The sequence below is a fragment of the Penicillium daleae genome (genome assembly GCF_028827525.1).
Source record: "Penicillium daleae strain IBT 16125 chromosome Unknown utg000002l_segment0_segment0, whole genome shotgun sequence".
Classification (NCBI taxonomy): domain Eukaryota; kingdom Fungi; phylum Ascomycota; class Eurotiomycetes; order Eurotiales; family Aspergillaceae; genus Penicillium; species Penicillium daleae.
The window spans coordinates 3,595,667-3,618,074 of record NW_026623150.1 but is presented as its reverse complement, the minus strand read 5'-3'; the positions used below and the strand labels follow the sequence as shown (position 1 = coordinate 3,618,074).

At 50.1% G+C, this 22,408-nt stretch overlaps 8 protein-coding genes across 8 annotated transcripts; 2 read left to right on the top strand and 6 right to left on the bottom strand.

Annotated features, from left to right (window-relative positions):
• Positions 1-309: 309 nt before the first annotated feature.
• N7458_002307 (uncharacterized protein) lies at positions 310-4,873 on the top strand (the record flags this gene model as incomplete). Its single annotated transcript, XM_056905690.1, has 4 exons — positions 310-351; positions 403-688; positions 750-4,187; positions 4,248-4,873. 4 exons carry the CDS (start codon positions 310-312, stop codon positions 4,871-4,873), a joined length of 4,392 nt encoding a protein of 1,463 aa, XP_056769797.1.
• Positions 4,874-5,888: 1,015 nt separating this feature from the next.
• Positions 5,889-6,041, bottom strand: N7458_002306 (uncharacterized protein; the record flags this gene model as incomplete). Its single annotated transcript, XM_056905689.1, has 1 exon — positions 5,889-6,041. One exon carries the CDS (start codon positions 6,039-6,041, stop codon positions 5,889-5,891), a length of 153 nt encoding a protein of 50 aa, XP_056769796.1.
• Positions 6,042-6,653: 612 nt separating this feature from the next.
• On the bottom strand, positions 6,654-8,210 carry N7458_002305 (cytochrome P450; the record flags this gene model as incomplete). The annotated part of the gene is made up of 1 exon (XM_056905688.1): positions 6,654-8,210. One exon carries the CDS (start codon positions 8,208-8,210, stop codon positions 6,654-6,656), a length of 1,557 nt encoding a protein of 518 aa, XP_056769795.1.
• Positions 8,211-11,379: 3,169 nt separating this feature from the next.
• N7458_002304 (putative integral membrane protein) lies at positions 11,380-12,816 on the top strand (the record flags this gene model as incomplete). Its single annotated transcript, XM_056905687.1, has 6 exons — positions 11,380-11,535; positions 11,602-11,638; positions 11,692-11,759; positions 11,830-12,203; positions 12,256-12,323; positions 12,392-12,816. The coding sequence occupies 6 exons, from the start codon at positions 11,380-11,382 to the stop codon at positions 12,814-12,816; spliced, it is 1,128 nt and encodes a 375-aa protein (XP_056769794.1).
• A 772-nt stretch (positions 12,817-13,588) lies between these two features.
• Positions 13,589-15,560, bottom strand: N7458_002303 (uncharacterized protein; the record flags this gene model as incomplete). The annotated part of the gene is made up of 5 exons (XM_056905686.1): positions 13,589-13,973; positions 14,081-14,813; positions 14,900-15,021; positions 15,083-15,127; positions 15,178-15,560. The coding sequence occupies 5 exons, from the start codon at positions 15,558-15,560 to the stop codon at positions 13,589-13,591; spliced, it is 1,668 nt and encodes a 555-aa protein (XP_056769793.1).
• Positions 15,561-15,963: 403 nt separating this feature from the next.
• N7458_002302 (peptide-methionine (R)-S-oxide reductase) lies at positions 15,964-16,675 on the bottom strand (the record flags this gene model as incomplete). The annotated part of the gene is made up of 2 exons (XM_056905685.1): positions 15,964-16,352; positions 16,414-16,675. The coding sequence occupies 2 exons, from the start codon at positions 16,673-16,675 to the stop codon at positions 15,964-15,966; spliced, it is 651 nt and encodes a 216-aa protein (XP_056769792.1).
• A 792-nt stretch (positions 16,676-17,467) lies between these two features.
• N7458_002301 (uncharacterized protein) lies at positions 17,468-19,181 on the bottom strand (the record flags this gene model as incomplete). The annotated part of the gene is made up of 2 exons (XM_056905684.1): positions 17,468-19,075; positions 19,152-19,181. 2 exons carry the CDS (start codon positions 19,179-19,181, stop codon positions 17,468-17,470), a joined length of 1,638 nt encoding a protein of 545 aa, XP_056769791.1.
• Positions 19,182-19,954: 773 nt separating this feature from the next.
• N7458_002300 (GPI anchored serine-threonine rich family protein) lies at positions 19,955-21,318 on the bottom strand (the record flags this gene model as incomplete). The annotated part of the gene is made up of 5 exons (XM_056905683.1): positions 19,955-20,142; positions 20,514-20,872; positions 20,931-21,077; positions 21,134-21,212; positions 21,267-21,318. 5 exons carry the CDS (start codon positions 21,316-21,318, stop codon positions 19,955-19,957), a joined length of 825 nt encoding a protein of 274 aa, XP_056769790.1.
• Positions 21,319-22,408: the final 1,090 nt, after the last annotated feature.

Sequence of the window (22,408 nt, the reverse complement as noted above, 5' to 3'; positions counted from 1 at the left end):
AAAGATAGCGATAGGGGCCACGTGACATGCCCGTGCGGATCCCAGTGATTGGCCCGAGCGTCCTTCGAACTTCCCCCGGACTTGCGAGGCGCCGCACTGTTGTGCATTTGCGACGAGAATCATCCAAGATCGGATCTATCCGTATCCTCTGCGATGACCATATATACTTGATGGGGCTACCCTTGCTGCTGTGCGTTCAGGGTACTCGTTGTGGAGCATCTCATATATGGAAATGACTCCTCGAAGAAACCTCGATCACCCTGTCTCTATCTGTGCCTGCTTCCCGGGGCTGTCCGCGACTGTTGAACCATGGACTTTCCCGGAGGCGCAACCACTAACATACATCTAATAGTAAGTATTCTAGCGTGGTAGAGATGATCAGCAGCTAACTGGAGACTCTAGGATGGCTTCTCCACCATCTACTGGAGGATCTACACTGAGGAGTCAGGCATTGCGACTCACTCTCAGGAAGGACCCGCCAATGGCTATACGATATTGAAGCATCTTGGCCGTCTCAAGCTTCTCGAAGCGCAATTGAGAAATATAGGTTGCTTAGCATCATGTCCAAGACGGCTCGGCCTCTGGGTATTCTCTCCTTCCCCGACATTTGAAAGTCTGGGCCCTGTGTATATTACAGACGGAGACGTTGAAACAACAAAAATTCTCGTGGATACAACCACTCTCAAAGGTATCCTACTAATGCATGTGAAGTTTCGACATGGCGGACATTTTGCTGATTTTACTTGCAGTTTCGGCATCGGGAAGTATCGCATGCCAAGAGTTGATAAAGGGTCTCTCATCCGAGGCTCAAAATCAACAAGGATCTCAACCGACGCCATCACAACGACCGCAGCAAGCTCAACCTTCTGCGCGTCGATCTGATGGGTATAGCAGCTCTGTCGCTGTATATGCCGCCTTTATCTCGGCTGTCGCCGGTGCTCTGAGTCTACACCTTGTTCGCGCTTATGGCGCTCTGCCTATTGGATCACGAACTCTGTTTACTGCAGTGGACAAGATCGGATACGAAAGTCCTAGAATCGATAATGAGGCTTTGTTCTCCTCTCCCAGCTTGACGTCACTGAATGTACAGTTGAATGCCCCTGGAACTTTAACCGTCTCTACACAAACAATCATTCAGCCTGGCATCACACGATTATGTTCCCCTCGTGATGACATATCAGATTTGTTCCGAGTCCAACCAGGGACGGATCTTTGGCTATGCCCTAATGGGGCTATCGCCAGACTTGTCACCGCGAACATCGAATCCCCGACTGTCCCTTCACCGGGGTTTCCTACCTCTGGAGATGCCCCCGGGAAAAGAAGGCAATGGAAGTTGGACGTTGTACAGTGGTTGACCAATTTTGGTTTGCATATTGATTCGGTCGACGAGGAACCCTGGGTTGAGGTGGAAGTTTGGGAGCCGTTTTTTGCCAGACTTGCCGGTGAAGCATGGCGCCAAAGTGATGAGCCTCAGTCTGCGCTTCCATTGAAGCGTATGCTGTGGCCGGCAAGATTCTGCTTCCGAAGGACTGGCTCGTCGATACGGTCTTCACGGCCTGCAGCATCCCTCGAGGAACCTCTGGAGTTTGCGGAGAGGTGGTCTTCAGATGCGGGATCCATGAAACTGGCTCCTGGCCAACAGAACGTTCCTATATTTGAGGAACCCCAGCAAAAGGACGAGGGGATGTCTCCACCCCGAAATGACCACGGTGAACACTTAGAAAGCCTCTCCCGAATGTCGCAATACCCAGATCTTCAGAACACCAACCTAGTCTACCCGACACCGCCAGAAGGTGCTACAGCAACTGGCACCAACATTCCCACACAACACGATCCTTACCCTGAGGACCATGATCTTCTCTCTCCTGCAGCGCCGCAGGAAACTAAGCCCATTCCAGGTTCTGGGCTCTCCCCGAAAATTGACATCGGCACAGGCAGATACGATGCAAGTGACGATGACGATCTCTTTGGAGAAATGAATGACAAGGATTTTGGGTCTAAGGGAATCACCGATGCAGATTTCAGCTTTTTTGACGACCCTGATCTCGACGACATGGCGGATCCTATGTCTGTTGACCAGACTCAAGAAATACCCCAAGAACCAGTGGAGCCCACTGACGCCAAGGAGGAAATGCATGAGGTGCATGAAGTACCTGCTGTGACTGCTTCACCCGAAGTCCCAAAAGCGGAGGAAGCGCACCAGCCAGAGGATTCCCCCACTCTCATGAAGGACGATTCTGAGCTGACTGAAGAGCCAATGGAGTTGGAAGAGTCATCTGAATCATCTCAACGCCAGTCCGGTCAAACCATCAGTCCTCCACTAAGCCCGGTGGAAATTAAAAAGATCCTCTTCCCGGGCTTTCAGGCAGAGGATCGACGACAAAGCGAGGAAGGACATGCTCAAACAGGCCACTACCACCCCGTCACATTTGAAAGGAAGCTGGGGGCCTGGGATCAAAAGTATGGGACCACTGGGAAATTCTGGTTCTCGGCTGGAAGTACAACAAAATCCACTGCCAACGATTTGAATGAAATTCCAACCGTCGGCTTACCACATCGTGCACGGACGTCGATTTCTGCGAGGAACAAGCCGTTCGGCAGAGATTCTTTACAACCCGTCGAAAATGGCTGTGATCGGGATTCCTCAGATACCACCGACGCTAGCAGTGATGAGGACGAAGATAGCGAAGGCCTTCTTTTCGAACATGCATTCCCTCCCGTTGCCATTCCTCAGCTGAAACGAAAACGAGTTCCCTCGGAATCCGATATTCAATCCGCGGCATCTCCAGCTATATCATCAGCTGTCCCTGATGGGAGCGTGGGAACCAAGGCCGAGAATATTACCTTCTTGGGCAATTTTCTTTCCAACTTCTCGGATTGGGCTTTCACTGGCTACTTCTCAGCTTTCCAGATTCAACAACTACCTGTCCTCCTTCGACGGGAAGAGCAGATTCCAATCGCGCAACTTCTAGTCGACCAAATCACGCAGTCATCGCTAGATCATCGTTTAGGCGGAAAAATTGGATTGTTTGCCCTTGAAAGCGAGGGGACATCATTTACGGAAGCCTTCGACGATGTGACCTTTTTGGGTAATATTCAAAAACTGGACCTCAAGGCGTATACGTCTTTACAAGAAGACGCAGCACAAAATTCCTCCCAGCCGCAGCAGCCTACGAAAGACTCGGGCAAGAATTCGATTTCAAAGTTGTCTGCACCGCATTTACGAGTTCGTCGTGGGAAAGGGTATTTGGAAACCCTTCCTCCCGCCATGTCTTTCTGGGAGACGTTCGGCTTAGAACCAGCTCATGGGTCCAAGGACGTCTCGGCGTACTGCATTCACCCCCAAGCCGCCAGTCAAGCAGCAGATGTGTTTATGGTTCGCTTTGGGCTCTTATACGAAAGTTGCAATCTTGGCACTCATTCACGAGGCGACAAGTCGACCGGTTTCGAAAATGGTCTCAAGACGTGGGACTCCGAGTCATCAAGCTACACATCGATGATGCAATCCCTTCTGGGGCTGTGTGAGGAACTTGCTACCGAGCTCTCGCAAGCTACGGGCTCGAACACAAATAACAGTGTTGTCTACATAATAAACCCCTTTCCTCATGCAGCAGCACTGGCAGACATTTGTGCGGCTTTCTGGAACCTCTTCCAGCAATTGGTTGTCGATGCCGACCGTCGACAGACCAAACAGGTCAATGAAGTGGTGTTGCAGATTATCCCGATGGAGTTCGTCATGTCAGAGGATTCCATGGTTGTGCCAACACAAACGGCGTATGTGAATCTGGCTCTCGAAGTCTACAGTCGCTGCCGCCCGAAGGACGCCGAATCGAGTCCTCTTCTCTGCGCCCCAGCAATCCTGCTCGCCGAGAACCTGCCCAAAACTCTCAATTTCCGGCTCGCCCCAGACAAGGTATCCCCGTTACAAGATGGGCGAAGTCTGCATATCGCATACTCGAAGAGCTGTGACCAGCGCTGGGTGTCGGTAGCGTGGTCCGATGGAACAGGATTACTTCAGACGAGCATGTCTTACTGCCTTAGGTATCGAAACAGAGGTTCTTCTAGGACGATTTCTGAAGTGCGCAACGAGATTTGGGCTACTACAAAGCATATCATGGATAAGTTCCAGGCTCGCTGGAAGGTTGTCCTCGTCAGTACCGACCCGATGGATCCGGACGAGGTTGACGGTAAGCATCATCTCTTAACCTAAGCGCCGGTTTCCCGTTTCTAACTACTAGTTTAAACAGCATGGGCGACTCTAGCTGAGCAACAGAACAAGATGCGCCCGGCGTCTTTAGAGCTGACGATCGTGACTGTCAATACCATCCCCGACCTCACACTCAACATCTCTGCCTCTCCAATGAGCACTGGTATATTCAATCCCCACTTCTCATCTACCCCCGTTTCGACCCCCAACCCAAACACAAGCATTGCCTCGCCTGAGCAAATCGGCAATGCACCGACTCCAAGCGCATTCTATAACGCACCAACGCCCACCGAGCCCTCTCTCGAACCGGACTCCGAGGTTGTTCTGACCGATATTTGTGATGATTCTTGGGCAGTCATTCTCTCGCATCGCCTCAACGCGTCTCCCCATGTCACCGAGCTTCGCCCCGCGCTGGTCAGCGGGTATCTTCTTCGGCGTAAAGGCCCGGCTGATAGCGATGGCATCTTCTCAATGACTGTCAATCTCCTATACTCTCAGCGTCCTGCTGTCTCTCATGAAAGCGTTCTAGGGGAGACCCTTGCCATGTATCGAGACCTGTCGTCTCTTGCCCGGGCATGGGGCATACGCAGTGTACAAGGCAACACGCTTCCTTGGCATATAGCGACGGCTCTGCGGGCCCAAGAGCTACTCAGCTATGTTTTCTGAGCGGGAATGGTGCTGAATATTCATTTCTTCTTTCTTCTATATACCGTTATGCTGGCGTTCCGAGATTTTAGTCAATGAGGTGTGAAGGGCATGGGTGCATTGTTTTGCGTTTGTTATGAAAGCTTAGTGGAGATATCATTGGCGGCATGGGTTTGAATTTTGAGGAAGCGTGTACCATCCTATGCATAAATTTAAAGAACCAAGCATCTTGACTTCTCTCTTTTCCATCCGTTTGAGTCTCTCTCGAGGCCAACATTCCACCCCGCCGCGGAGACCCTTTTAGAACATAGTCGAAAAATATCGATACAATATACTCCGTAGATATAATATATACCCACTACTTAGTCAACTGTTCATCCTCTCGGTGCCCGGGCGTATCTACCTTACCTATGCCAGTTTGACATACTTCAAGCTTACCCCTATCACCTCCGTCACGTCAATTCGGACACAGAGCAACGATTCGGCCAAGGTCAGGAGCGGAACCTCAGGAAAAGAAAAGAAAGAGAGCGTGTTATCACAGACACGGGTTTTAGATTGGGTCTAAGAATTCTGGAGCCTGGGTGTAAAGGTGGAATCCGTCTTGTAATAATGAGCCCTGCTTAGCCAATTTAGTTCATCGTAAAAAGTCATGTATGTCATTGTTCAGTTTCATATGAATAGCATAGCAGGCAGACCATGTTCATCAGAAAGTCCTCGTGGAAAATACATTCGAGAAGAAAAGAAAAGTAGAAAACACGAAAGACAGAACATATCCATCAACGCCGGGTAGTCAAAAGCACGTTTGTAGAGTATATTCCCAGAGCAAGGTCGAAAAATATGTATCAAAAACAAGCGCAGATCGCGTAGAAATTCATGTCGAGCTGGTCATAGCAGCAATCAAAAGTCGTCAGAAAAGGAAGTTGGGGGTATCGTATCGTGTCATTTTTAGTGCGGTGCATGCGTGAGAAGTAGAGGCAGGCATATTGAACAATGTGATGTGAATGATGGCGAGTCTTGGAGCGATGTGGGCGATTTCTTAGCCGCCGCCGTCGCTCTCCTCGTCGGAGATGCGCTTGCCGCCGAAGGGACCGAGTTGGTGCTTCATGGCGTAGGCAATGAGGACGCCGATGGAGATGAGGATAAAGAGGACAATGAGGATAATCGCGATGGTGATGTTGCGTTTCACCATCTTGGAGGTGGGGACCCGCGAGGGTGGTGTTGTTTAGAGGGATGAGGTACCGAAGACGAGGAGATAGAGGATATGTAAGTGGTGGTAAAGGTGAGTTGTGGGTGAGTGATCGGATGAGATAAATCTCAAGCGATTATGACTAGCTGGCAACGGCAGAAGTAACACCGGTATTCCCTTGCTGCTTCCCTGACAATTATTGCAGTAGGTGGAGTTGTATACTTCCAAGTATACCCGCACCAGCGACCGGGTTGCACAGTCAAAGATTGAGAGGGTCCTTTCTGATAGAATATTCCAGCAGCAAGGGTAGAGATGCGTAGGAATAGAAGGATGAGAGAGAAGAAAAAAAATTACATCAGTTGGAATGTGAATTGGGGATTTTAAGGCAAACCTGATGTTTTCCCAGCCATGTGCTTTTTTTCTTGAGGTGGCTGGGGAAGAGCGGTTTAGTGTTGCGCGCTTAACTACTTTCGGGTGGCGCTGGCCACGTCGGGCTGGAATCGTCGTGATTGGAACCACACACACCTCTGTACTTTGATATATGGAGTATTTGAAACACCAGTGACGACTCAATGGTAATGTTCCTCAAATCAAAGGGTGATAGATATGCAACAGTTATTCCTCGTCTCGAACCATCTCCCGTTTCCATATCTTGAGTGGCATCGGACCGGGACTCAAGTTCGTCGTCTCACGAATCGCAGGATCCCAGTCAGGCGATGGCAGTGCAAACTCATATCGATGCACCAGCGAAGCAATCAAAACAGTCTGCTCAAGATAGCTAATATTCCGACCAATACATCCCCGAGCGCCCGTACTAAACGGGACGAAAAACGGCTGCAAGGCCTTCCCATCCTCACCCAGCCAGCGCTCAGGCTTATACTTATCGTGGCCCTTGAAAATTGATTCTTGGTGATGAACCACATACGCAGACATACTAACCGAAGTATCACCAGCGACAAAATCGTCAAGTATTGGTGCACCCTCCAAGGGCGTTCGACGGGGAAGACCAAATATCACGGGTGGCATCATCCGGAGGCTTTCATCGATGCAGGCACGCAAGTATGGCAAATGCTTGATCTTTCCATAGGATGCGACAATTTCATCTTTATCAAGCACTTCGTCAAGTTCCTCCCGCAGCCTGTTCATGCACGTCGGGTTCTTCAACAGGAAGAAGAGGACATTCCGGAGTGATATCGCCGTGGTATCGTGGCCAGCGTTTATCATGATGTTGATCTCGGCAAGGATCTCGCCCCATTCCAGATTATGCGGCGCACCGTTTTTATCTTCCATCATGGCAGTGAAAAAATCATCAAGTTTCTCTCCGGCCATGTACCGCTTGAGACGGGTAGTAGCACGGTTATAGACGATGCCACTCCAGTCGCTATCTAACTTCCACATCTGGCGATACCTGGGCGATATGACTTGACTAACTCGCTTCAAGGTCTTGAACCAGTCATACGCCCAGACTAGTTGGTATGACACACGTGCAGTAGCAGCATGGCATTTTCGGAAGGAGACATCCTTGATGGTTCCGTCTCGACTTTCCGATTTGACCTGGTCAGAACCTGTGTCCAAGAACCCTAGATCTTCGCTCAGTCCAATATTCGCGATGGCTGCGGCGGCAAATAGCACAGTCCAGTCGCGAAAATCGACAGTTAGATCCTTTGTTTCTGGTACAGTGCCCGGGGACAAGGAATAGGTGCATCGAGCATCGAACGCGTCGATAAGTTTGCGAGTAACATCGGCCACCTTGAACTCCCACTCCTCGAGATTCTTCAATGCATAAGCACTAGATAGAACCTTTCTCTTGTGAGCGTGGTCAGCTTTGTCCACGACATCTGCGAGATGCGAGTGTGTACCCGCCGTTTCAGAGTAAAATCGATCCTTGATACATGCCGTGCCGTGACCATATATATCCTTAATGGCTCGTGGATCCGCATACGAGAGAGAGTTTGGACCGATTCGGAGAACAGGGTGTTTCTTATGTGCCTCGAAAAGATTTCTGGAGCGAAACCCGTTGTGCGACTCGTAGAGGAAGGGGAGGTCAGAGATACCAGAGAAAAAGGCAAAGTTTGGGTATTTTCTTAATCCTTTTGGGTCACAGTAATATGCAACGATGGGTTTTGCAATGAAGTATGTGAACACGAATATTGCTAAGGCGATGGCATACATAATGGCGCGTAGAGTAATTTTGTGAATTGAGTCATTCTCGAGGATGAGATGGATCGAAGGGTGTTGATATAGATCTCGAGATGAAGTAGCTGACGAGAGCGATACGTTGGCAGTAAAATTCCTGATTTGGAAGATATCGCCGCCTTGGAGTTGCACGGATTAGAATTCATACCGAAACAGGAAGGCGGCGGCGGTGCAGCGTGGGGGAACTTTCCCCGCATCTGGGTTTTGCTTCTGGTAGGGGGATAGGTGCACCGCTGTCTTGCATGTCCAATGCTCTGGTCGGGTGGATTGTTTAGACCCAAGCTGGCTTTTACCATATTTGACAATCAGCACCCTGGTAGACGGCTTGTGTCAAGTAAGCAAGCAGCGAGTCGAGGAGCCCTGTACTTGATGCAACGTGTCCTTCCAGTTTCCTATCAACCTGTTTGAACGGATGGCCATCGTCTTCTACATTACCCTGTCTCATTTAGAACTACGATACTGTAAGCTTGTTTCTGTGGACGCAGCGGTGCTTGCGATACGTCGCGGAGAGAATGGCAACACACTCTTTTCGGCAGAGTCGATGGCGATCTGTACATTCTGCCTGAATGAAAGGTCTATAGCCGATATGTGGGATAGATCGTCCTTTCGAGTCGAATACGAGCCATTGATGTTGACTGAATTGTTCTATGGATGGTCTACTCCGTACTGCCTGAATAATAATGATAATTGCTCCATGGCTTCTCAAAATCGAACTCAATATACAATAATAGCGATTCACACTACTTTAACGATTTTCCGTTCTTGGCTCGCTGTCCAGAAGATTCGATGCCTCGTCATTCGGGGGTTTCTCGGTGTTACTGTCTCCCGCCGTGCCCGTGCGGTCCACGGTTGATAAATTTGACAGTGCCATCACCAGAAAACTAGTAATCCCATTCGCTCTAGGTAAAAGTGATCGTCGCGCCTCCTTTCCATTAACCGCACTACTGGATGACTAGCACTATCGCGAAGAGGCAGTTTTACTGAAAGAAATACACTGCATACTACTAAGCATTACTCGGGCCATGAACAGTGGAGATTCTGGACTTTTGATCACCCATTGTCCTCCAAGCAGCCTCAGATTCATAGCACTAACTTGCCGAGTGGAGTCCCTCTTGAAGACTCTAGCGATCATGGTGCAGGCACGGAAATCATGATCTTCAAAGCTAAGAGGGCAATATCCAGCATGGGTAATATTGTGCCGAGTCTATCATAAGCATAAGGCGGAGTTCCTCTATTCTCAACACACGTGGGTCAACCGGATGCCCAGAGAGAGGGACTTTGGGGAACATGCTAGTGATCGACATCATGTTATTGCGAGACAGATACCGGGCTATTTCCATTTTCTTCCTAGGCGGCCCTGTGTACTATGTCAGCTTGTCAGTGCCGAGATTCCGGCCGTTTAAGTGCTCACAGGAGTACCGTCAAACACCCCTGTCAACTGAGATTTGCGTCGTTCCGTAGATTCTCTTCTCGATGTCGCATTGTTTAGCTGGCGTGCATGTACTCCGTACGCTACGGCCGTAGCAAGTTCTACAGTAATGACTTTATTAGCTACCCACGAGCTCGGGATTTATTACGCTATTGAAAATTATCGCCAGCCACCCAATCCTCTCGAATGGGGTTCACGGGCGGGTTGACAGGCGCAAGCGCTGGGCAGCCATGGTTCCGGGGGGGGAAGGAACAATAACGGATAAGGAGTCCAGATGGTAATATTCGCCACTTTCTAGGAGTCAAGCGAGCTGTGACGGGAATGAGTGGCCGAGCTAAAGCAGTTTAGCTCACCCGATAGTCTGTATTTTAGCCACCTGGGTAAAACAGCTCGCTTAGTTTCCGGGTTGTTTCGTACGTCGATCGATCCTCGAGAGTAGGCTAAAAGTCCACTTGGCGTTTTGGTCTGGTAATTGATCCGGCTATGTTCTTTGGTCTAGAGTGATTTGCCTATTGAAAGACTATATCAAACCCCTGCCTGTAGACAGCACTTGGGCTTTACTGTACATAATTCTTGCAGCTGGTAATAACAGGAAACAGTCGAAATACAATGCCGAGCGCCCAACGTGGCTTAGTGGAGCCTGCCGACGGCAAAAAGAAAATTATGTACTCGGTCAGGCTAGAGTGCTTCAGTTCCATGGATCGAGCTCAATGCCAACGAGCACAAACACAGGAGACGAGATGTCAGTGCCCCTAGACTCCAAGTCTCCAACAGACGAGAGACCCCGACGAGCCCGCTGTGCCCTCAGTCTCCACTGTCCTCCGCTAGTCCAGCGAGTTCCAACTTGAACAAATCATACCATTGGCAGTTCCATTATTGGCAATTGAAGATCCTGCTCCTGCAGGGCAATGGATCACCTCATCATCACGGGCCCGCGGCCTCCTTCCGCGATAAGCAGACTGGTTATGCATCTGCCGACTCTCCTCGTGGTTGCAATCCCACCTTCCAAAATCAATTTGAGAATTCTATGCATGGAGGCTCCTGTCTAGTGTGTAGAACCACTGGCTCTCGCCTTCTGGTCCCGCCCCTGAAACGCAGATAAAGTTCATGGCTGATAGATGTGTCGTGTTGTTGGTCACTCGATGATGGTTGACCGCATCCTCCGTAGTTCCCACGAGGCGCTGGGACTAATCGAACTCCGTTTCGTTTTTGGGTTTTTGCTTGCGTGGTTTGGTACACATACTGGAAGTTGTTCAACTATGAACAGAGTTCAGCTGCATGATTAGGCTGTCCCGATTGATAGTCGGCGTGTATAATTCATCCTGAAAACTTAAATGTCTTTGCCCCGTTCCACCTTTCTACAAGCTTATATACAATAGCCTCCCCACCTCGGTGGCAGACTGGCAGTGGTTCAACAAACTGGACCCCCTCCTCACCAGCTAGTCTTCATTGCGGGCCATTTCAATTGATAGATCTGCTTTTCTTTCCTCCTTCAGCTTCGCTCCAAAAGAGGACCCGCCAGTCTGCCCCACGATCGTGCTAGCGTCCTGCCGCCAGGAACGAGTGTACATCACTTAGTCTCAAAGCAATCACGGACATTAAAAGAAAGTGGCCCTGGCTTGATCGTGATCTTCTCTCCTCCACCTGGATTTTCATTCCCTCTGTCCAGAGGGCGACCCCAGGCTCCATAACTGTCTTTACCGTCTACATGCAACTATGACCACGCTCTCTACCCCTCGAGGCCGCTCGGCCCTGGCCGTCAGTATCGTCTTCACCTCCCTGGCTACGGCTATGGTGCTAGTCCGGATTTACACTCGAGCCGTGATGGTGAAGCAGATGGGACCTGACGATTACACTATCTTGATTTCTCTGGTAAGAGCACCCGCGGTCTGACTATTGTATGTCTGTCTGTACTCGATTGACTGACATATATCGCAGGCTTTCTCATGGGCGTTCTTCGGTCTGTACGTTGGTGGTAAGTTCCTTCACATGGTCTGATAGACTAGACATTATCTAACTTCTAAGCAGAGGTTTACCACGGCCTGGGCGAATCTTACGCTCTCATCCCGGCTGCAATCTTCAAAACGCAGATGCTCGTAAGCTCCTTCATATCGAGTTCATATCCACATTCCCCAAGGCAGCGCGCTAATCGTCTCACACTCACAGTGCTTCTGGGCATCAGTCCCCATTTACCAGAGCAGTCTAATCACCACCAAGTTGTCAATTCTTCTACAATACCGACGAGTCTTCTCAACACCGAGGATGCGCCTCGCCTGTAACCTGCTGATTGGCTTCCTCGCCCTGTACGGAACATGGACCGTCGTCAGCGCGTGGGCAAACTGCGTTCCTCTCGCCAAATTCTGGGATGATACTATCCCAGGTTTCTGCTTTAATAAGGAGGCACTGTGGTTCTCCAACTCTGCTATTCATATCTTGACGGATATCTTGATCTTGATTTATCCCATGCCAGTGCTCAAGTCTCTGCAGCTGCCCAAGAGGCAGAAGGTGGCGTTGATGGGTGTCTTTGCACTCGGTGGATTGTACGTTCATCAATATCAACCGTGTTGGATTATGCTAACAGTGACCTATTAGCGTTTTGCTCACCAGTATCCTCCGTCTCAGGAGTATCTACGTGATTACCCACTCTTCCGATCCAACCTGTGAGTATTCTGTTCATTTCTGATCGCGACTATCCGTGAATCTCAGTCTAACCACCCCACTTGCACAGACGACAACGTCGGTGCCGCTGAATGGTCCGCCATCGAATGCAACGTCGCCATCATCTGTGCCTCCCTCCCCAGCATTCGTCCCTTCCTATCAAACCTCCTCCCCCATATCTTCTCAACCGGCAGCAACGGCTACCGCAGCCGCACGACTCGCCCATCCCGCACAGGCCGTAGCCATCTCACGGGAACATTCACAAACACCCAAGTCCAAGCCTCCGTCATCGGCGGTCACGACCGCGACTACGACCTTGATAAGCTCTCGGCTTCACAATCGTCTTTCGATAACCATGATAAGTACGGTGGTAGCAAGGATGGCTTCTCGGGCATCAAGGTTACCACATTCGTCACACAGGAGTCTACCTCTCACCAGGCTCCGAATGATGAGACTGGGAGTACGAAAGATCTTGTGCGTGAGCATAGCTTTTGATTCCGTTGTTATGACTTGAATGTTGTTTGGTGTGGACTTTTTTTTATTCATATTTGTTTCTTATTGATATCCCCCAATTTATTACAATCTTTGTATTCTTAGTATGCAGTGATCTGTATATCTCTTTCTAGCCGGGCCACTTGGAGAATTATTTTTCACCACGGATCCTCACGCGTCTGTGGATTCCGTGCATCTTTTTCTTGATTTGATGCCAACATGATTGGCATTTCGATTATGAATCTACTACAGCTATGACCTTGTGTGGGAGTACTCGACCGACATAGCCCTCCCTTCGCAAAATATCATCCTCGGGATTGGATGTTGGCTCCCCAAGTGTGTTGTTGATCACCAGAGTCTCTTTCAAGGACGTACAGCCCGACTGCTCCGCTGTTTCATGCAGATGCTGTTAGTGCTTGTACAGCCTGAACACTGCATTATCGAGGCCTAATTCACTGCATAGCGGGAAAAAACGACTTGAAAACGGACGTGTATTTCATTATCAACGCAGATCAGCAAGTATCAACACAATGATCTTATTGCAAAAGTTCCAGCCCATTTTCGCATCTAAGAACAAGAATGATAGTAGTAACATGCATGCTAAACTAAAGTTGGGGAATTCATAGGGTACCATAGAAAGCCAGGCCTCAAGGTGAAGACACACCAGACATGTGCAATATCCAATGCAAAGTACTACCATGGTGCTAGACATAACACATAGCCACAAAAATTAATAACTCATGTCTGAATTCACTATGAAGAAGAAAGGGGTTCTTTATTCCCACACATTGGAGAAGAGGTCATCAGCTCCACCGCCAAACCCGCCAGCCGGCTTGGAGGTCGTGGTTGAAGTAGTACCAGAGGAAACAGGGGCGGCACTCGTCCAGCCACCAAAGTCCTCATCGGCTGCGACGGTGGGCGTGGGCTTGGATGGTGCGCCCCAGCCACTGCCAATATCGTTGGCGGTCAAGGTATCAGGAAGATTCATCATGTTGGAAGTAGACGACACAGCCGGCGCGGGGGCGGGCGCAGGTACGGGGTCTGGGGTTCCCCATGCATTACCACCCCAGGGGTCGATGCTGGCAGACATGACGCCGCCAGCAGCCGCGGTTGCAACCGGCACTGTAGGCTTAGCAGGCGCTGGGGGATGGATGGAAGGACTGGAGAGGTTGAACGCAGAGCTCATCTCCTGCTGGGGAGAGGAAATAGTGGGCTTGGGGGCGCCGCAGGTGCGGCGGGAGCGAGAGGGGGTGAGGACAGGCCGAACAAGTCGTTCGAGAGAGACGAAGGAGGGTTGGGCTTTGCAGGCTTGGTGGATGGGGAGGCAAAGCCGCCGAAGCCAAAGTCCTGTCCACCACTGGAGATAGAAGCATTGCGCGACTGGGGGTTGTGTGCTGACAGAGTAGGAGAGGTCAAGCTATCGAATAGATCACCACTAGCTGAGCCTGAAGGAGAGGTAACTCTGGGCGCCGCGGGGGTCGACTTGGTGTTCGAAAAATTGGCGAGGTTGGCAAATGGAGATGGCTTCTCAGCTGGCTTGGCAGGGGGAGGAGAAGTTGTAGAGGGGAAGCTGAGTCCGCTGAAGGCGTCTGTAAGACCGCCCATGTTCGACGCCGTGGAGGAAGGTGGTGGAGAGGCCAAGTCACCAAAGGAATTGATCCGCGCATGCTGAACAGGAGCCGGTTGGGGCTTTGAGTACAAGGATAAGATTGATTGTTTCAGGTCCGGTCGAGACATGCCTGTGGGAGCGGCAGGTGTTGATGCTGTACTCGAGGGGCGGCCGCCGGCCGAGGGCTGGGTGCTGCCAAAAAAGTCCAGACCAAGCAAGGAATCAGCCGGCTTATGAGTCTTTTGCTGTGCAGGCGGCGCTTGCCTGGGAGGCGCACGAGGTGTGGGCTCGGTTGTACTCGGGCGAGGCGGGGCAGAGATCATATCGTCACCGAACAGGTCGATCGGGGCTTGTTTACGTTGTGCGGGGGCTGACTGGGTGTGGCAACTCGCTGCGATGCAGAACGTTCAATCTTGGCCTTCTCCTGGACGACCGCAAGAGGCTGGTCGGTCAGCGGTGGCTATTCGACTCGTGTACCCTGTGTTCCATCACTCACCACGTCATCATCTCCATCATCCAGGGTCGAGGGGTCTGGCATTCCTCCGTCCATCACCCAGCGCTTGGTCTCGTACTTTGTTCGAATGAAGTTCTCGATCTTACTATACACGTAGGATGTTAGCAGACTGGCCTTCAATGGTATCACTGCCACAATCGACTTACGCTTCCGATGGAACGTGTCCAGGTGCCAACTTGGCCTCCCAATACCTATTCAACATTTAGCATGAAGCCTACGTAGTCAATTGCGAGTGACCGACTTATTTGCTCGCCCATTGCCCCATCTCACCACGCTTTGGAGTTGTTCATCGGTCCAGGCATCAAGATCCACGGACTTGACCCGACTGATGTGTGTACCCATGCCACGGTGAATGCCCGAGCAACGAATGCAGATAAATATACCCAGATTCCAAGACGCCCATCGTGGATCTGAGCGAAAGAAAGTCAGCAACCCAGATTTGAGAGGAAGCGACAAGGCGACACGGTTCCGCGTGAGTGGGCCAACATCTCGGAGGGGGAGAAATGGACACTCACGCTTGTTGCGTTTACAATCAGCACATATCTTGTTGGACTCAAGTTTCAGCAGACTTTTGATCATCTGTTGATTCTGGGCCGCCTGGCCCGGCGTAGCGCGTCGAGACATATTCCGAAGCGACCAATGTAAGAACGTGAGGAAGTGGAAAAGGAGAAACAGTGGATGTCTTCGCTCGCATGCGCAGGTGGCGGTCGGCAATACGGCCTAAGGCTGCTGGAGGCTTACGGCAGGCGGTGAGTGCCAGCTGTGCAGTTCGATGTAAATTGGCAGCGAGCCAAATGGGAAATTGGCTGGTCTTATCTTTCTAGAAGGGATATGGAAGGGTCAGGGACATGCGGCTCTAGATTATGCGGACGCGTGAGATTTATTATTACATCCTGCGACGTGGTTGGGCGTTCCTGGCAGATCTACGGAGTACAACCACAAGAGGTCCTTCGCTAGCGCTAAAGGAGCGTCCCCAGCCTCGTTTCTAGAACATTTCAAATCGATTTGTTGAACTATCTACATCCAATCACGCCTTGGCTTTTTCCTCTGGCTTCTTCTCTGCAGCCTCCGCGTCCTCCGTAAACCGCAGACTAACGCTGTTCACGCAGTGTCTCTCATCAATGGGGGTCGGGAAGCCCTCGCCCTCAAAGACATGGCCAAGATGACCACCACAGTTGCTGCAGACGATCTCAGTTCGCTTCATTCCAAGTGTGTTGTCCACATGTCGCTTCACAGCTCCAGGGATGGAATCGAAGTAGGCTGGCCAGCCACAACCGGATTTGAACTTGTGGTCAGCCGTGTAGAGAGGCGCGTTGCAGCCAGCACAGGTATATACACCCTTGGATGGGTAGTGAGAATCATATTCTCCCGTGCCGGGGCGCTCGGTGCCCTTTTCACGTAATACACGGAACTGCTCTGTATTCGTTTATGTGAGTGCGATGTGGAGATGTAATACTTAGATCTGGGGACGACAAACCAGGGCTCAAAACAGCTCTCCATTGATCCTCACTTCGCTGGTCGGGGTATGACATGGTTCCAGACGATTCTTCGCTGTTACTTTTCGAGCTGAACAGAGCACCAAAGAATGGGATTGTCGGTGCAGCTCTGAGCGCCTTGGCCCCAAGTGTTGGACGAGGACTAGTTCGAGACGAGGTTGAATAGAAGCGGGAGGGAAGTGTAGGTTGAGCTAGGACACGATGCCTAAGATGAGTGACTGCGCGGATTGCCTGCGATCGCATGAAGGTGATTAGCAGAGAGTAGATCTTAAATAGCTTCCATGGACTGGAGGGGCTGAAGTTAAGAAAACCATCGGGCTCCAGTCCGTCTTACGTCATCGTGCGGGGGAAATTGCTGGGTAAGCTTACCGGAGCTGCTATAATTAACTCCTGTAGGTAGTTAGTTAACTAGTTAGTTACTATATGTGACTTGGTCAGGGAGAAGTAAAGATGATTCATTAAGTTAAATTAACTAACTAACAAACTAAGTTAGTTAGTTGACTAGTTGGTTAGCGGAGCTTGTCCCCAAGAGGTAGGGGCCATGATATAAGCTTGTTGGGTCACCTAACCAGCTTGGTGGGTGACAATACATAGCATAAAGGATATTGTGGAGGCTTGGCGAACTTGATAGTCCTCGGAATCATACTACGAACACTAGTACTAATCTTGTCTCTATCTTGAATACACCGCCGAATTGAAATTTGAAATAACACGTTGATCACATCAAGTACTAAATGCCTAAACAATCATGAAAACTCCGCCAATGTATGCTGGGTATCACGCGTAAATGCAGCCACATAAGCAGGAAAACACCACAACCCCCAAGCCATTCACCATAGCATGCAATGACATGAAACTATCTCTTTCACACCCAATGTCAACAGCTCCCAGCCGATGAGATCAAAGCAATTCAAAGATGCCAGGGAAATAAAGATGCAAAGTATGAGAAGAGAAAGTTCACGATCTCAACTTCCACCCCACAAAGGAACCTTGGCTCAGAGACACCTCCTGGCCCTGGCCATTCTGCCATCCTTGCTAACGGCGAGCAACACCAACAACGGTCACGAAGCCTCGGCCAACCTCCACGCGCCAGCCATCACTGATTAGAGCCTTGCTCACAGCAGGACCCAAGCGAGATTTCCCATCTCGGCTGTGAAGACCCACACCAGTGATGATCTTGAAGCCGCCGTGGACATGTTTGCCTCCGCCACGGACGTGCTTGGTATCTCCCAGGCCGTCCCACCAGGCCTCGACCCGCTCCCGCGCAATACGAATCGCCTGGGGAACTTGGCAACCGTGCAGATCCACATCCCCGTTACTGGACTGGCTATCCACAAGCCGCTCAGAGGCCGCAGAGAGATGCCGCATTGCAAGCTCCCGGTTTTGCTGCGCAACCTCACGATAATAATGTGAGGCACCCCCATACAATGGGTCCGACTTGGCTTTCCGGGCGGCCTGTGCTGCTTGCATGTTTGCAGTGGATTTGGCAGCAAAGTAGGCATTGGCAGCTGCTTGCTCGCTTTCGTAGTCAAGCGCGCTGCGGAAATTCTCTTTGTTCTGGCGGCTTGGTGTGTGGACGTCGTCCGCCTCGTCGTCCAGGTTAAGTTTCGGCGCGGTGATCTTGATCAAGTCATTCACGGAGATGTCTGATGGTTGGTGGATCATCTCAGCTGCCAGCTCATTTGCGGCGGAGATCATGTTGCGTGTAATTCGGAGCAGCCCAACGAGAGTGGCTTGGGAAACGTTGGGGTAATCACCCACAAGTTCGTCCAATTGAGACTGTAGGACGGGTGCAAGTTCCGCTTCACTGATATCGTCCACTGCATGAGCGAGAGCCAATGCCTTGATTGTCGCAGACAGAGATCTGTTGTTCGCCGTATATGCGGATGCAACTTTGTGCCGTGGGAGATCAGGTGTACGAGAGCAAATGAACTCAACGTCAGCTTGGCCTGTCTCCCACTTGTTTGTGGCGGGTGGATCATCGGTGGGCAACGTCGGTACAAACGAGACCTTGTTGTTCTTGTTGCGCTTTTTCTTCCGCCCTTTTTGGCGACCAATGTCGGGAATCTCCGCCACGAACCCGTCCAATCCCTTAGGGATGACGACTTGATCTTCATCAGTCTTGGCTTGGTCGAAGAAAGACAAGTTGAGCAGGATGTCCATCGACTTGTCAATGTCTCCGTTGCTCTTCTTCAAGCTCTGCTCAACATTGAAAGGGGAAATGTCGGGGAACATGTCCAGCAGCAAGTTCACCTTGTCTTGATCACTGCCACCAATAAGCTGAACAGACCCATCGGCTGCAATTGTGTATGTTGAGTGGCAGGTAGTTTGAGATTTTGAACTCCTGGTGTCGCTCCCATCCAGGAAGAAATGCGATTCCTGGCTGGTACTATCACTATGGGTTAGCAGTGTGCCTTGACCAGTTGCGGATGAGCTTGCACCCGTGTCAGCAACATCCAGATGATCATTGGCTGTGCCTGATGGGTCAAATGGGAGGTCTTCTTGTTGGATTGCTAGTTCCTTGATAGAGTCTAGCGTCTCACGCAGTGACTTGACCTCATCGGGGTTTGTCAGGTCAAAGTCCGTCGTGATTGCGGCAAATAAGGCAGAGTCAACTGGAGGACAGTACTCCTTCTCCAGTTCCTGCAAGTTCCAGATGTGTCAGCGGCTAGGGATCAAAAGTATCAAAAGTACCTTCAGTCGTCACACAGGTACTTACATTTCTCAGATCATCGCTGCAGGACCCCATGGCGAGATATGCACGCGTTTTGAGGGATGACGCGGGGTACGGAGCGCTCCTTGCCCCGATATGGGCCCGGCCACTGTGACAAGAATGCAAAGAAGTGTGGACCCAGTCTTTCTAGAAATTTCAATAGGGCAGCGAAGACTAGAACTGTTCGAGAAGGGCAGTGGAACACAGACGGCGACGCACAAAGACAGCTTGGCAATGGGATTGAAAGATGACATAACTGGGGCCGCCCACAGCTCTTTTTCTGCCGCGAGAACGGAGATTCCCTTCCTTTACCGCCCTTGGAATGCTCTGGTAACAGCTCACCGCCTTGATGAACTTATGAATTTACCAGCTCTTTGGTGCTGTGATGGTCAATGTGGGTTTTAGGCTGGTCGAGAAGGCGCTGTATAGTTGCAGAATGTTGAGTATCCTTCTATTCTGTGATTTATATGCTAAACAGCTTGCTAGGAGTCTCTCATTGAATCATTCGGGTATGGCATTGTAGGGTTGAGCGGGAACATATATCCGAACAGTCAGTTACGCCGAAGTGGGTATCAATGACATTCACGGTAAGTATTCTTGTATTTCATATTAAGGACATACATAAGTCCACACTTATCCACCAAGTAACATTAGTATCAATAGTAATAGAAAGCCCCGAATCATGACTATTTCTTGCACGCCCATCAAAAACAGGCTGGTTATCCTAGACACCTCAATGCCACTGATCATCAAGTCTGTGGCTTCTCTAGATAGACCATAAAATGGTCATTAACCAGCCCATTGAAAATTTAGAGAGCAAGAGCAACCAGGCCCAAAAGCAGACTGCCGGCTTTGTTGGGAGGCGTGAGCAAACCAGCGGAATTGGAAGTGGTGAAGGCCGAAGCGGTAGAGGTAGTTTCCATTGTCTTGGTGTGCTGAGTAGTAGACATGGTCGTCCTCATAGAAGTGGAAGTGGAAGTGCTCGTCGATGTCGTCTCTGCATATGGAGGTTAGTTATGTGTTTGCCTAAAAGTGGACGAGTGAAGCACGAATGAAAGCCAAGACATGGCACCATATACTGACCAGGAGTACTGGTGCGTGTGGAGGAAGTGGAGGAATGAGTCTTTGTATGAGTACTCGTGGTGGAATGGGATGTGGAGGTAGAGGTGGAAGAAGACGATGTAGAACTAGAACTAGAAGTTGATGTTGAGGTGGGGGCTGAAGAAGTAGATGAATGAGTCTTAGTATGAGTGGAATGTGTAGTGCTCGAAGTAATGATGGAAGTAGTGGATGATGATATTGAAGTGGACCTTGATGGAGTGGAAAGGGTAGAACTAGGTAAGGAAGAAGAAGTAGAGGTAGACGCACTGGTAGAAGAAGTCGTCATAGAAGATGAGGTAGAGGTAGAAGTAGAAGTGGGAGAAGTAATAGATGAAGAAGTGGTGTAGGTAGACGCACTGGAGGAGGAGGTATGAGTACTAGTCGGAGAAGTGGAAGAAGCAGCCGTCGAAGGAGTACTAGCAGTAGTCGACATCTCCATGGAAGTGGAAAGCATGGAAGAAATCGACAAAGCAGAGGTAGACAGAGATTCACTAGCAGTACTGGTTTCCTTACCAGAGCTAGACGCTGATGCAGATTCAGGCTTGGCATCAGTCACTTTGAATTGCTGGGACTGAGCGAGAATGCCATCCCCGTTACTCGACTTGAGGTCGATCTGGTAGCCACCACTGTAGAGTATGTCAGTTAGAGTTATAAGCTCGGATACGGAAGAGATGTTCGTGATACCCAGTGTCAGAGCTAGTCAAATCCTTATTGTTGGCTTTGATAGTATAAGAGCCCGTTGAAGTGTCAATATCGGAAGCGACAAGAGTAGAGACGCTAGGGTTGACAGCCTGATTGACAAGATATAGATCAAAGGTGGCAGGATCGGTTCTAAATCGGCTATTAACATCCAACATCGGGGAGTTGCGAACACCGAGTAAACTAACTCCACCGAATCCCACTTGATTGTGACAGGCTTGCTCCAATCAATCTTTGCTCCCTTCGGTGGGTATGTGACGAGAATAGCTGATATGAATCAATAAATAATGTTATATTTGCAGGGAATACTCTGCGCAGTACCTGTAGTAGTGGCAGTGAAAGCCACCAAGGAAGACAGAAAAGCAACCCGCATGGTGATTAATCAGACACCAACAATAACCGGAGTGAGTGTATATGGTGCCTTTGATCCTCAAGGACGTCGAGTAGACAAAGAAAGATAGAGGGGTCACTCAGGTGGGAAAAGAGAAAACGAGTGGAGGCACTATCGAGGGGCAACGTTCCTAGCCTTTATACAGGCTCTGGCTCAATCTGGAATCTCTCCTCGGAGATCAGGGGCACCACTTTTCTTGGGAAAGACAGCTCAAGGCCGAGCACAGCACGTCATGCCTTGTGCTTCCAGCTTCAATGGAGTACAGAAGTCCACGGACTCAGCATCGAGATCCCACTTATCATGTCATTTACTTGCAGAAGCCGAGGTTGTGAATGCTGGAGACTTGCGAGAACATGATCTCAGCCTGAACTAGAATAGGCTGGGCGATGAATTCGTGCTGCACAGCTTATGCGATTCGAACTAGCCGCGCGTCATACTACCTTCTTGGTACATGTCCAGGTAGCAAGAAAGACAATCCTTTCGCAGCCGGAGGTTCATGCTTCTGGAAGTATTGAGGTAGTCAGTCCACATGCTCTAGGACTGATATTACCGCTGTGGCCCATCCAGGGCAAGTAACAATCCGCCCAATTGAAGTGGAGGAAGTTTACACTCGGAGCTGATTTCTCTGGAATAGCGTTATCTATTGGTCTTCTGCATACCTAATTCGTGGAAACATTACGACATGGGCTGCAAAGTCTGGAAAGCTCGACCGATCTAATTCTGCGCGACAGAGTTTTTCAGGATGCAGCATACAGATCGACTATGTATCGGATTATTAACCAGTGAATCTGAGAGGTCCAAGCACGAAAAGTGGTTCCCTGTTCGTGGTCTCAGCTGATAGCCATGGATTTATGTTGGACAGGGCTAATCCCGCAGCTCATGAATATTTATAATCCGTCGCTCATTCTTACGCAAGACGAGAATGATGTCGCTATAAAGACATCTAGTTTACTATCACAGCAATGAAAAGATTTCCTTGATGAGCACTTGTTCTAAATGATGCAAAGATTCACGAGCGAGAATAACTAACAAAGGATTAACCTCTATCGTGCAGCTATCCTGGGGGGATCAT